Source organism: Leopardus geoffroyi, chromosome B1 (assembly GCF_018350155.1).
Source record: "Leopardus geoffroyi isolate Oge1 chromosome B1, O.geoffroyi_Oge1_pat1.0, whole genome shotgun sequence".
Classification (NCBI taxonomy): domain Eukaryota; kingdom Metazoa; phylum Chordata; class Mammalia; order Carnivora; family Felidae; genus Leopardus; species Leopardus geoffroyi.
Window position 1 is genome coordinate 82,864,692 of NC_059327.1, and position 15,108 is coordinate 82,879,799.

The 15,108-nt window shown below is 40.5% G+C and overlaps 1 protein-coding gene across 1 annotated transcript in view; it reads left to right on the forward strand.

The window, feature by feature from the left end:
- Window positions 1–5,284, forward strand: part of FREM3 (FRAS1 related extracellular matrix 3) — a 99,356-nt gene extending 94,072 nt beyond the window's left edge. The window contains exons 7-8 of the mRNA XM_045466678.1: window positions 1,228–1,377; window positions 4,559–5,284. Coding sequence (XP_045322634.1) covers window positions 1,228–1,377; window positions 4,559–4,800 — 392 coding nt within the window. The 3' untranslated portion in view covers window positions 4,801–5,284. The remainder of the gene's footprint in view (window positions 1–1,227; window positions 1,378–4,558) is intronic.
- Window positions 5,285–15,108: the final 9,824 nt, after the last annotated feature.

The following is a 15,108-nucleotide window of genomic DNA, read 5'->3' on the forward strand; positions in this document are numbered from 1 at the left end:
CAGGAAAAATCACCAGCAACAATGAAGGCCCAGAAACACACAGTGTGTTGGGTATGCAGTGAGCTGTTTAGTGCAACAGGGCACAGGGCCAGTTGTGGTGCCCAGTGATTCCAGAAAAAAGGACTCCAGTCAGATAAGGAGAGGTCTTGTATGCCATGTTAAAACTTGGAGTATTTCCTCAGCATTAAGAAATCTACTAAAATACATGCTGAGTAAATAATGCTTATTAAATTTGATTTCCACCTTCCAAAATTTTAAATTTAATCCAGATATGCTCCCGTGTTGCGTTATGCTTGCAAAGATGTCACCTATATAATGTTAACTTTCCATTTACTCTCTCTGGGGTCATTCCTCCATGGTGAAGCTGCTTCTTGGTGTTTACATTTTTTTCTTGCCTCCAGATTTCACAGTCTACACAAACATTCATTTTAAAACCTTTCCATGACAGCTAGTATAGCTGTCTGGTATAACAGCTAGCTAAACCTGTGTAAGCTTTAAATAGTCAGCTAAGTTCATGGGCTACTTTTTAAAACACCGAGAACAAGATATAAATAGGTATACCCATAAAAGTCCTAACTTTCTCATTGTCAAACTTTTCCTCCCTTCAGGAGATACAGGCTACCCTTCTACCTGCCCCCCAAAGTCTGATTTCCACTTTGGCTTCCTCAATCTACTCTATCTAGGGACCCCCTTCTCTGCCTCCAGTGGAGCATTTCTGGCATCTCAGCTCATGGGATCCTGCCACCCCCTAGGATTTCTGTCTATCCCTGTGATCAACAAGTGTTATGAAAAAAGGAACAGCAGCAGTCCTCAAATTCAGAACCCTGGCTGGACTGTCCCTCAACATAAAAAGCACTTTCTCCTGAGAAAAAGCCTTGTAAATTCCCCACCATCTTCTCCCAAACAATAACTGACTTGCCTGAGTTACAGCTAGTTGGCCAATGTTCCCCAACAGAGAAAGTTCTTTGTATGACAGAAATCTCTTGAAACAGAAAAGTGAGTAGAATTCTAGCTGATCTTATCTCACTGCACCTCCTGGAGTCAAATTTGTGGCATGTGATTCTGACATGGGTGTGTGTGTGTGTGTTTGTGTTGTTTTTTCCTTCTCCAGTCTGTGGGATCTGTCAAGTCTGATGATTGTGACAAACATCCAGGGTCACAGGGCCAATGGGATAGTTGGTCTGGTGGGCTGAAGTATTCTTAATTTGTCCTTTGGTGCCTCCCTAGAGCCTACCCTGCACTTTGGGAATGCTGAGTATCATGTCGATGAAAGTGCTGGCTCCTTAGAGATCTGTGTCTGGAGGACAGGCCCTGACCTTTCACAAGCATCATCTGTGACTGTGCGCTCCAGGAAGACAGAGCCAGCATCAGCAGAAGGTGAGAGGGCCATTTTTAAAAAAAATGTGTCATGGGGTTCCTGGGTGGTTCATTTGGTTGAGCATCTGACTCTTGATTTCGGTGCAGGTCATATCTCATGGTTCATGAGTTCTAGCCTCGCATCAGGCTCTGTGCTGATAGCACAGAGCCTGCTTGGGATTCTCTGTCTCCCTCTCTCTCTGTCCCCTCCCTCTCATGCTCTCTCTTTCAAAAATAAATAAATAAACATTTTTTAAAATAAAAAATATATCATTATCAAGATATATGTATAGGGTGGAGACTAGTCTGTTAAGTGTAGTATGCCTGGTCTTTGTTAATGGACCCTGATTTTAAGTTTCTCCTACCTGAGCACATAGATGGTCTGTGTATGTAATGACTTTTGCTGTTTATAAAATAGACTTTATGATCCATTCATTACCCATTGGATTGTCATGGACCCAAATTAATTTTCTGAAGTTCAGAATATTTGTAGATACTATAAGCTGTTGGTAACAGTATTTCAGACCAAAATACCTCTTTAATGGCTGAACCAGGCCCGTCTCCTGGGGAAACCCAGGTACTGTTAGACCCTAGAAGGATAGGAGGTTTGCACTCTGACTCAGGCATTTTCCTTGGCTTAAGCATCGTGCCTTCATGGCCCACTCACCTTTGCCCCTCTTGATATGGACAATTAAGGCCTGGCTGACAGTGGAGCTAGACAGTTCTGGATACTACCTGCTCTGGCAAGCCTGTCGGCCGCTTTACCAAAAAATAAAACAAACAATCAAAAACCCAAAACACAGAATAATTCAACAGGAAAAGAAAGGGAAATTTCCATCTACAATGATATCCACATTTTCTCATTTGTCATCTGGGACCTTTTAGTCTCCTGGGTCATGGACAATCAGTTAGTTCAGGATATCCAAGGCACATGAGAATATTTTAAGATAAAAGCACAAATCTTGCAAATAAAACCCAGCAATATTAAAGTCTACACTAACTAATGAGGCATCAAGAGAATAAAATCTATATTGACCTCTCAAATTGTAAACCCAGTTTCAACATGTACCCATAAACAGGAATATAAAGAAGGAAAATAAAGACAAATTTAGAGCACGGTGCTTGCTCTTGGAAGAATTTACATGTTATAACTCTCAAGTGATTATATCATAGCACATGATACATGAAACCAGTAATGATCCTTACAAGGTTTTTTAGTGGGTTTTTGGTTTTTTCTTCTTGCTTTTTTTTCTTTTCTCTTCTTTCTTTTTCTTAATTTACAGAGGTCATTTTTCACTCTCTATGTGTTTGTGGAAACAAAAATAAATAGACTAATTGGCTTATTGGGCTATCTTGCTTGTGGTTGGGAAAATAAAATTCGAATTCATTTAGATAAACCCCTTTGCATACAAGTAATGACCCTTCTGCTAGCTCTCAGGTGGGGATGGACTAATAGAAATAATGCATCTGTGAAGCACCTGGGTGGCTAATTCAGTTGAACGTCCAACTTCGCCTCCGGTCATGATCTCACAGTTCATGGGTTTGAGCCCCACATCGGGCTCTGTGCTGACAGCTCAGAGCCAGGAGCCTGCTTGGGATTCTGTGTCTCCCTTTCTCTCTGCTCCTCCCCTGCTGTGCTCTATCTCTCTCTGTCTCTCAAAAATAAGTAGATGTTAAAAAAATTTTTTTTGTAAGTAATGCTTCTGCTCAGCTTGGTTAATTAACAATAATAATTATGCATACATAGTTATACTATATCATTATAACTTGTTACATAAATAATAATTATAATTTCTTTGTACTAGATGCCTACTATTTGCCAGACTCCATGCTAGAATCTTTGCTGTATTATCTCTAATCTTCACAACAACCTTGTAAAAGAGCAATAATTACCCCATTTTGCAATTAAAGAAACTGAGACTCAGAGAGTTTCAGTAGTTGGTACAAGTAAGCAATAAACTCAAGACCTGAACCAAAGTGTAAAAGATCCAAAAGTCTCTTTTCCTTACTCTCCTGCCCTGGTATTTTTCAGCATAATCTTGCTTTGTCTTTCTTAAATGTAATTATTTAATGGCTTTTTTAAAAAATATCTTTGCAACAATCTCAAACTTAACAGAAAAGTGACAAGTACAGGAAAAGCAGGGGTTTTTTTTCCTGAATCATTGAGAGTAGGTTGCCAATAAACTTGGAACCATCTCTCTGAAAACTTAGATTGCCATTCCTACAAAGATATTTTCCTTTGTGACCACAATGCAAGCATAAAATCAGGAAATTAACTTGATAAAATTACTGCAATTTAATCCAAACACCTCATTCAAGATCCACCAGGTCTGATGTTTCCTTATAATTAGATTCAGGCTCTGCATCTTTGGCAGGAAAGTTGCAGAGATGACACTGTGTTGTCACTGGAGCCAATCAAATGGCACACCATTTCCATTTATCCTATTAGTGGTGGTGTTAACTTTGATCACTTGGCTAAGTGGTATCTTCCAGGTCTCCCCACTGCGAAGTTATTTTTCTTCCTTTGCAATTAATAATTATTTTATGGAGAGATACCTTGAGACAATATAAATATTCTGTTCCTCGATTTATTAATATATTTATATTACCTAGGGTTCTCTATTGTATTCTATTGGTTATAATTTACTGCTGTCTTTACATTTGATGACTTTTTTAAATAAGTAGCAAAGAAATTATATGATTAGGTGAACTAACTTACAAAATAATAACGCAGAAAGTGGCACCAACTCCATGACTTAGTAAAATTGAGCAGAATGTGATAAGGTTAACCAAATATCTAGCAAAGGTGAATGAGTGAAACCTAATGAAAATTAAATTCCTGATAGTTATCTTAACAATAAAAATTAAAAAGATAAATTCTTTGCTACAAATTGAAGTTGCCTTCAGAGAACCTTCAGTCTATCAGTGGGATTTTTGTGGAAGTACTTAAAAAGTGATGTGCCTGGTCTCAACATGGAGAACACTGATGAGGATGGCCCATGCTCATGGATGAGAGACTATCATGGCATTCAGTAGAATATGGAAACTTTCTCTTTCTGGGGGTTGAGCCCACAAAATATGATTCTGAAATTGCCGTGTATATAGGAGAATGTGATTATTCCCTGAAGAAAATTTTTCTTTGAAGGAAAACTTGTGAAAGTGAATCCTACAGTCTCACTCTTGACCTTTCCTTTCCCACTAGCTGGAATAGATTATGTTGGCATCAGCCGAAATCTGGGCTTTGCACCAGGAGTGCATATGCAGATATTCCAAGTGACAATCCTTGATGACCTGGGACAACCCATCTTGGAGGGTCCAGAGAGGTTTGAATTAGTTCTCCAGATGCCAGTGGGTGCAGTGCTTGGAGAACCAAATAAAACCACCATTTTCATCAATGACACCATCACTGACTGTAAGCAGAGTACTTGTAGTTCCTTTGATTGAAAGACTTTAAGGACTTAACAGCCAAAATATGTCTCCTAACAACAGAATGAAACTGTACTGTATTAACAGCTTAGCAACTCTGGAATATCAATGATATTGTACTGTTATTGATGTTATATGTATGCTGGTGATATACACAAATATAGCTCATGTGACTGTATGGATACAGAGATATGCACATATACAGAGAGAGGACTGAGCCCACAAAAGATTAGACTGTGTTCTTGTTTTCCTTTTCCTATTTTCTTTTATTTTGTTTCTAAAGCTTGTGAAAAACATTGTCATCAATTAAATCAAAAGTTAAGAACAAAAGGGTCGGCTTCTCTTTGCCAATTGATGCTCAACGTGAAGCACCCTTCACCCACATACATACTGTCACCCTCTTTCAGTTTTTCAGGTTATCGTGATAAGAGTGCCCTGACTGAAATTTGCCCATACGCTGAAAGCTCCTTTTTGCGAATTGCTTAATTTTCCTCCACAAGTCCTTTTATCAGAGCCACTTAGGTAGGAAAATCCTTTCATCACCTCTCCCTTCTTTTGCAAATGCCTTTATAAAAGATGATTTAAAAAAAGCAATAAAATAATTTTTTAATGCAAGTATCAAAAAAGAGAAGAAAGAAAAGTTGAAGAGTTGCATAATCCCCAAACTGCCCAATTAGTTCTTAAAGAAGTTTAAAGTTGGCAATATAAATTACCGACAGCATGCCTTAGCTAATACCCCATAAATCCGAGTTTCCCAACTATTTTGAAAAACACATCTTCGTTCCCATCATATCTTTTAGGTATTTCTTTGACAAACGCTTTTTAAATCTATTTCAGACATGACTTAACCTATTTGCAAGCCAACATTGCACATAAGAACTGTTCCAAAAAACAAAACAAAACAAAACAAAACATTTCAAGAAGCCTTCCCCACAGATAGTGAAGGGGACGAGAAGGCCCTTGGCTGCCACATGATCTACGTATTTAGGTAGAGAAGTCCCTGTCATCAACCTGGGTTTTGCTTCCTTACTAGACAACGTCAGCTTCTCCAACCAGAGAGGAGATTTTTCCAAGCTACCTTGTAACTCTTGACCTCACTTCTCCTTAAAATGAGAAATTTGTACTTGATTTCCAGTTCTAATTCCTGTCTGAGTACTTATCTATCAACAGAAAATCACTCTCCCTCATCTTATAATTTGCCCAGTTACCAGGATCAAAAATCTTTTAAACTCAGTTCAACTCAACAGATATTTATTGGGCTTCTCCAATGTGTCAAAAAGATATGAACCCTTCATAAATGTTTTTTTAAGTAATGAAAAAACTATGTATTGGCCAGGATAACTCTTAGGTACACCCAACAGTCCCCAAGTGAAGCAACCATCCTAAACTTCCCATTGAGAACCTCTGTGCCCATGATAAGTCCACATTGTCAGCCTTATAGAGAAAGCCACAGAGGATTCTAGTTTGAACCTGAAATTAATCCTGGTCTTCCAGTGTTTTTCAGCCATTCTCTATCCCTCTTCCCCCCACCCTTCTCTCTCTCATTCTGTCCTTGGTGAAGGAACTCCATTGAGAAGAATGCAGTGTTTATGCATGCATCATTTTTGTTGGGTAACATTACCAACAGTGCTTTCTGTGAGGTCAGTCTGTTCGATTCCTAATTTCCTCCCAGGAAGACATGCCTGGAAGCAAAATGACTTTTTTTAGGCTTCTAGGATTTAACCTGGTGTATTCTATACAACTTTAGTTGTACTAAATGAATGTACATGCTGAATGAAGGTGATCTAACAGTCTAAAAGAGTGAAAAATGCCCAATTTCCTACCAAGAATGGACTGACACACTATGGAAAATTGGACTCATTTTCACTCCTCACATATTCTTTCCTCATGCTAACATTTTTAGGGAATAAAAAGTATGTACATATTTTTCTCATTAATACTTAATGGAGATATACCAGCCACATCCAGGATGTTGCTGCTACTGCATAAAACTATACGTGGAAAAGTGTTGTATATTTTATTCTAGTATCCAGAGTCCAGTTTAAGGAGCCCAATTTACAGGAGCGCTGCCTGAAAAAGACAAGCAGCCAAGCGCAGTCATTTTACTGGAGCAGAGGAGACACCAGCTGTCAGTCCATACACTGCTGTACCCACCAGGTTTCAGCCCAGTTGATGATGGACCATGAGGAGCAGCCCAACACTGATGACTCCACAATCCATTTTCTACCAGGTAAGCATTCTGCAAATTTTTTGCCATGAGGCACCACAATGTTGTACCTCCTAACCTTATTATAATAATGAATAATTATAAACAACCTAAATGTTCCCTAGTAGGGAAATTGTTAAATGAATTGTGGGACATCTACTTGATAGAATAATATGAATTCTAGATTACCAGTGATAATGTTGCTATTGTAATCTTTAAACATATGAAAGAGAGTAAAAAGGGCATGCCTGGAAAAGATAATAACTTTGTTTTAGGGTAATGAGATTATCAGCCTTTTTTTCCCCCAAACCTACTGAATAGTTACATTGGTAAATATATGTGTTCAAGAGCACATTGTTGCTACTTATGACATTAAGAAAATTAAGCAGGTTATAATGACCTCACTCTGTTACATTATCACAATTTATGACAGAAGCAAATGGGGTCCCTTGGGAATATTAGCCCTGACTTTAGAAAAATGACCTGGATACAAAGAGGTATCCCCAGAACTAAATACGATAGAAGTGAAAATAAAAGAAAAAGGTAAACAGAGTTGCAAAACTGGGTTTCACCAAAGGTGTCTCTAAATATGATGAGGCGGAGACAAGGAAACAAAACAGAATCTTACAGGTGTAATAGGCTGAAAATGGCCTCCAAGGAATTCAGGTCCTCCCTGGAGTGCATGAATTTTGCCTTACATGGAAAAAGGATCTCTGCACATGAAATTAAATTAAGGGTCTTGAGATGGGAAGACTCCTGGATGGGCCCAAACTGTGATCACAAATGCCCTTGTAAGCGAGAGATGCTGGAGATCACACATAGAAGAGAAGAGATTGGGTGATGGGGCCACAAGCCAAGGGAGGCCGGCAGCCACCAAAGCTGGGAGAGACGAGAAGTGGTTCCTCCTCTAGAGCCTCTGGGAGCAGAGCCACCTGCCCTCACCTAGATTTTGTCCCAGTGATACTGATTTCAGACTTTTATATTTGTATACCCCTGTAAGTCAAATTCATAATGCTCAGATGAAGGGCAAGTAATGATGTGATCTTTCATATCCTTGAAAGAATATTTTCAGAGCAGGGGGCATATATGCAGCTGTCTTCCTTTCTTTTTACTCATTTACCAGCCTCTCTTGACCTGAGGTTCATGTTGTCGTTTGAAGGACCCAGTGCCTCAGACCCCTCCATTCTTAGTATTGAGGCATATTTTGACACTATGATATGTCAACTGAATTCAGGTGAGAGCAAACTCAAATATGTTGGACTTTTTATGAAGCCTTGTTCTTTTGACTCTACAGTGGAACATCAATTTTAAAAACATGATAGGCAGTCAGGAATCATCCCAAATGCTTGCCTTCTCCACCCACCCCCCACATTTATAATATTAAACGAGCAATTTGGGTTCAGAATTATAATCAAGACAGAGGTATACCATAATTTTGTGTTAAGAATATTATATTATAATTCTTTAAAAATTGGTGATTCATGCAGTGATCTCTACTAACCAAGAATTTAATTAACCAGAACCATTCAATCCATGTTTCCAGAAATTCAGCAGTGTACTTACTGTTCTTAATATGATCTATTTGTTTGGTAAATATTAGGATGCATGAAAAAAAAAAAAAGTTTACTGCTGTAAAAGATGTGGATGTGATAGTGTTCTAGAAGGAAACAAGATTGGGATATTCTACATTAGGCCTCATAACGCGACTAGCACAAAGCACGCACATAAATGACTGAATGCAGATCATGCATTTGAAATTCCTAAAACATCTTCAGTAAAAGAAAGTTTGAGTCTGTCACATTACTCTTTTTTTGTCCAGCACCTAACACCACACTTGACACATAGGATTATTTTCAAGATTACAAATAAATGAGCAAATAAATTGATGACTCTAAATACATGATTAAAGTACTATTCTTCTGGGGTGCCTGGGTGGCTGTCGGTTAAGCGTCCAATTTTGGCTTAGGTCATGATCTCACAGTTTGAGTTCAAGCGCCGTGTCGGGCTCTGCACTGACAGCTCAGAGCCTGAAGCCTGCTTTGGATTCTGTGTCTCCCTCTTGTGCTCTGCCCCTCCCCTGCTTGTGCTCTCTCTCTCTCTTACTCTTTCTCTCTCTCAAAAATCAATAAATAAACATTTAAAAATAATAATAAAGTGCTATTCTTCCTAAAGGAATTTTTATTGGGTCAGGGTCCCAACAGGAAATCATGGCACACTCAAAAGCATTTAACTGGAGAATGTTCAATGAGGGGAATATTGCAGAGGTGTGGGCGGGATTGCGGCAACCAAAAAGGGGGCAGAAGCACTGAGGGAGCAGCGACCATTGTCGCCATCATGAGTCCTGAAGAGGCAAGGACAGAGCAGTGTGCCAGAACCTGGAGAGAACAATAGCTGGAACCCTACAGAGAGAAGAACCACCCAGTAGGAGCCATATGTGCAGGGAGAGCCAGGGAACCAGTATCCTAAGCTCTCTCTGCTCCCACACCCTGCTCTCCTGAGGGCACTTCCCATCAGGCAGATCCAACAGGAAGCCAGAGGGAAAGGGAACTCATGGTCCACTGGTGTCATCTTCCAGGGTACCAGAGAACTGGGACAGTGGATCTGGAAGAAATGGACAGAGACTATCACCGGCTCACAAGTAAACTATACAGACAACCTCTATGGGAATTATGGGCATCTGACTCATAAGAAAGCTCCGCTCATCATTACCAGGTGCGTGTTCTACATCTGAATCTGAAGGACAAAGGGACAAATTAATGCAATAAAATAAGGACTACAGTTTCTTCGGTACAGTCACTTTAGTATTGTCAGTAAACATCCCACAGCGGAATACTGAGATAATCTAATGAAAAATAAGGCAATGCCCTGGGACCACATATTACCCATTTTGCTGCTTTTGAAATGACATTTGTGTATTTCTATTTCAGATGGCCAAACCTATTGTGTGCATTGAAGACACGCATAGTGTTGCAGATGTCACCTTTCCAGCTGTTGCCCAAGTGATGTCTCTTCTTATTGACGATGATGCGTCAACCACTGAAAACAAGGAAAGACCTCTGCTGGTTTCCCACTTGCATATGTGACCATAGGACACATTTTCAGTGCTCTGCTCAGCCCCCAAAATAGTCACTTGCCCCCAAAATAGTCACTTGCGCTTGTAGCCCCCAAAATAGTCACTTGCGCTTGTAGCTAACAAATGCCACGGGTATGCCATAAACAAAACTCTGCGAGCCTCCTATTCTAGCTTACTCTTATTTCTCTGTAATCTGAAATCCTGTAGGCCCAAATTACCTTAACACATTGATATTGGTATTTTTTGGTGTTTTAGTGTGTAGGTAATGATTCTTCTCCAATTGGGAGTATGGGTACTTGCCAACAGGTCTCTGACTGGATGTCAGGTTATACCAGACCAGATCATAATGGGAAATTTGATGCCTCTCCCTCAAACATTAGTGATATGTATTCGAACTATTTTAATGAAAACAAATATGGTATGGACTAAAATAGAAAACTGTCCTTCTAAAACACATTTTAAATGTGTTTTCTCATTTCCTCTTCTTGCTCAGCTCCCCAGGGTGACATGTAAATACATGGCCAAATGGCCTTTTTGCAGTCAGAGCTACTCAGTAGAAATGTTTGATCCACACAGACATAACCTAAAAGAATGCGTCTTTTTCTCCCACTTTTTGTCTCATCTTAGGCCTGTAATCCCCAAATCTTCCAATTATAAGATTTGTTCTTGACTAAAAACATTAATGGCTCCTTAACCCCGTATGGCTGGCTGGCCAGGGCCTCCAGCAGCAGTGATGGGGACTGCAGGAAGCCGACTGCAACACTTTCTTCACTGACACAAAATCCATCACACTCGACCCCATCTCCGTCCAAGCTGGCTCAAGAGGAGAGTGGGCAGCCTGAACTGTCAGTACCGGTGGTGATGTGGGGCTTGCACTTCTGAGTCCAGTTGTCATTGTAAACAAAGAGGACGGGGAGTGGTAGTACCCCAAAAGTAAATTCCTTGGCACAAGGGCTGCATAATAAAAAGAGAAAATTATAATTGCTTGAAACCTACAGAAGTTGGTCCATGTCGTATTCATTCTTCACCACTGAAATAACGTTACTTCTGGTATATGTAAAATATCTCAGAGCACATTAAGCCAGATTTGGGGGTAGGGATTTTTTTACGTCTATTTTGCATCTTTTTCTGTACTATAATGAGATGAATGGAAGATAAATTGATTTTTTTTTAACTTTCCAAAAAAAAAAAGCCCATGCACTTGTTAGTTTGAATATAAGTTGGTGCAGCCACTATGGAAAATAGCATGGAAGTTCCTCAACAAATTAAACATAGAAACACCATACAATCCAGTAGTAATCCCACTACTATTTACCCAAAGGAAATAAAAACACTGATTCAAAGATATATGTGTCCCTATATTCATTGCAGCATTATTTATAATAGCCAATGGGAAGCAACCCATTGTCCCAGGACACCATGGGAAGCAACCCAAGTGTCCACCCATGGATGAAAGAAGATTCCATACACGTGGAATATTGCTCAGCCATAAAAAAAGAATGAGATATTGCCATTTGCAACAACATGGATGGACCTACCGGGCATTATGCTAAGTGAAATAATTCAGACAGAGAATGACAAATACCATATGATTTCACTTATATGTGGAATCTAAAAAACAAAACAAGGGGCACCTGGGTGGCTCAGTCAGTTGGGCGTCCAACTTCGGCTCAGGTCATGATCTCACAGCTTGTGGGTTCAAGCCCCACATCAGGCTCTGTGCTGATGTCTCAGAGCCTGGAGCCTGCTTTAGATTCTATGTCTCCCTCCCTATCTGCCCTTCCCCCACTCATGCTCTGTCTCTTTCTGTCTCAAAAATAAATTTAAAAAACATTAAAAATTTTTTTAATAAATAAATAAAAATTAAATTAAATTAAAAAATAAAAAGCAAAACAAGCAACATAAATAGAATCATAAATACAGAGAACAAACTGGTGGTTGTCAGAGGGGTGAGCTTTGATACCCATAAAATGAATGTTAAATCAAAGGGATAGCCATTTTCAGGTCACAGAATGCATGCCCAGTCTCAGCGTGTGAAATGGATAGCAACTTTGTCTAAGATAGAGCACCCCATTCATGAGATAGTGTGTGTAAGTGGTCCACAACAGGGCTAGTGGGTGGGACTCCCCATGAGGAGGAAGCCTCTACAAACAACCTGGACCTCATATCAATGCAAACTCCATGCAACAATTTTTAAACCTAATGTGTTTTTCCACTGGGTCCAGACTCCCCTGCTCCTCAACCCCCTAAGACACTCCCAGCCATCTAGCCATCGTAGGCAATAAGTATACTTGAGTTTCTTCCTCCTCTTTCTTTTCACAAGTCATTCTGAATCTGATCTGTTGTGTGTTTTACATAAAAATCAACTAATAAAAAATAATTTCACTAAGCAGGTGTTTGTGTTCATGTGTACTTATAATTTTTTATGACTACAGTCCTATCTTTCAAGGACTAGAAGAAATCCATCAGAGGGTCAGCTAAAAACCTCCACAGAGGGAAGTGTTCCATACATTTGCATCTTGTGGAAACAAGAAATCAAACCTCTTTGGACAGGAATTGTTTGGGAAAAAAATACATTAAAAGAGGGGTGTCTGGCTGGCTCAGAAAAGCACACAATTCTTGGTTGCGGGGTCATGAGTTTGAGCTCCACATTGAGTTTAGAGACTACTTAAAAATAAGTAAACAGGGGCGCCTGGGTGGCGCAGTCGGTTAAGCGTCCGACTTCAGCCAGATCACGATCTGGCGGTCCGTGAGTTCGAGCCCCGCGTCAGGCTCTGGGCTGATGGCTCGGAGCCTGGAGCCTGTTTCCGATTCTGTGTCTCCCTCTCTCTCTGCCCCTCCCCCGTTCATGCTCTGTCTCTCTTTGTCCCAAAAATAAATAAAAACGTTGAAAAAAAATTTTAAAAAATAAAATAAGTAAACAAACTTTTTAAAAAATACATTAATGGGTGCCTGGGTGGTTTAGTCGGTTAAGCATTCAACTTTGGCTCAGGTCATGATTTCGCGGTCCATGAGTTGGAGCTCCACATCAGGCTCTGTGCTAACAGCTCAGAGCCTGCAGCCTGCTTCAGATTTTGTGTCTCTCTCTCTCTCTACCTCTCTCTCTCTCTCTCTCAAAATAATAAACATTAAAAAAAATTAAATACATTAGAAGATTATTATTAATCAATTTATTCCAAGATTTTCTCCCTTGTAATACAGAAGTCAATATTTTCCAAAGACAATTGTCAGTGACTCCATTTCCTCATCTGCAAAATGAGAGTATCTTCTTTGTAGGATTGTTGGGAATAAATGTGATGACGTATGTACATTAGTAATTATTAGGCACTCGACAAATTGTAACTGCTATTTCTTTCCTTATTAACCCTGGACTAGCCAGTCGCTTAGGTTTTCATTAGAATCTGTTTCTCCAGGTCGCTGTCAGCCTCACCTGCTGGCACAGAAGAAGCTGAAACTTCCTCAGCCAAGATTTAATATATGGGCCTGATGGGGATTGATTATCCCAATCTGACCAAAATAATTGTGATGATGTTTAAGGCAAATGGTAAGCATTACTGTAAAACCAAAGCTATAATTACTGCTTTCACTGAGAGAGAAGGGGGACCCTCCGGGCCATGCCACAGGCCACTGGAAGAACTAGAGCTAGAGATGGGACCCAGGTGCCCGTCCTTGAGTCCTGACCTATGTAGGGTACCTCTCTGTGAATGCTGCCTGTTATCTCCACATGGGTTTGGGCAAACTTCAAGCTCACTCTCAGTCCTAATGGCACCTGTGTGGGCAGTCACAGTGCTCCAATCTTCTAGACAACAGTAAGCTTCACCAAGAATGCTTCACCACAACACCTGCCAGGCATGGACAGAGCAGCCCTTATGAGTACTGTACCTCCCTGAGAACTGTCTGCACCCTCCACTTTTACCTGAAATCGGTAATTACTATGACACGTCTTAACTGCTGGCTGAGCGCGGTGATGACCAGGTGGTCTTCTGAGAGTCTCTGCTGAGAAGGGACAAAGCAGCACTCCAGTCCCTGTGACCGAGGACAGAGAAGCCATGTAAGACTTGGAGAAAGCCTAAGTGTGGGGGATCCCGGGTTCATTAGTGAGGCTACTCCAAGACTAAAATTTCAAATGAGCTTTAGATGCCATTGTAATCCATTATCACTAGCTACTTATTTGAAGTTGACAGAAACGTTTTTTTAAATCATTTTCTCATGTAATCCTTAGTCACATGCAAATATTTAAAAACACCCCATAATAAAAATTTTTAAAAATCCTGAGTTACTCAGGGTAACAGGGGCGGAATTAAGGCGTGAACCCACATCATCTCCCAATTGTATGCCTCCCCATATGCCATATGAAGTAGAGAATGCATTCGAATGCCAGTGAGGAGCGATGAGCACGTACACGTAGCTGGTAGGGATGGAATTGAACAAGGAATCCTGGAAGCCACGGACAATGAGGCTTGCACTGATTCAACTGAAATGTATGGGCAAAAGTGCTTTAATACAGTGAGCTTAAAGCTGGTAACCAAAGGGTTAATGTGCCTACTAAGCCCAGCTGCAGCTTTTTACTCAGCCCTCTTTCCATCTGCCTTTAAATTTCCCTGACTCTCCTCCTTCCAGGAGGTGGGTTGGAGGCTTGCTCTCCAGTCTCCTAGTTTGACTGCCTCTCCAATAAGATTTTTCTTTGCTGTGTCTCCATGGTTGGCTCTGCCGTACATTAGGCAGGAGAACTTGAGTTTGGTAACAAAGCTGAGTTGCTGCCTGGGAGTTTTTGCCAGTGTGTTGTCAGCCCCCAGCTGGTCACGGGAGTCCAGTGACGAGTCCAAGCAACCTCTAGGCTCTGTGTCTTAGGGGCTGCCTGGGGCACAGACCCCAACTGGGCGCCATAGACCTTCGGTGTTAACTCCTGCAGCAGGCAAACAGTTTGGGGGTTCAGTTTCGACAGACCTCTCTTGGTGAGTATTTCATGTGCAAGTTTACTTCTTCTTCCGGTTCGGTTTGGATTTCTTAGCCTCCTTTTCCTTGCATGATTCAGAAAGGGGTGACA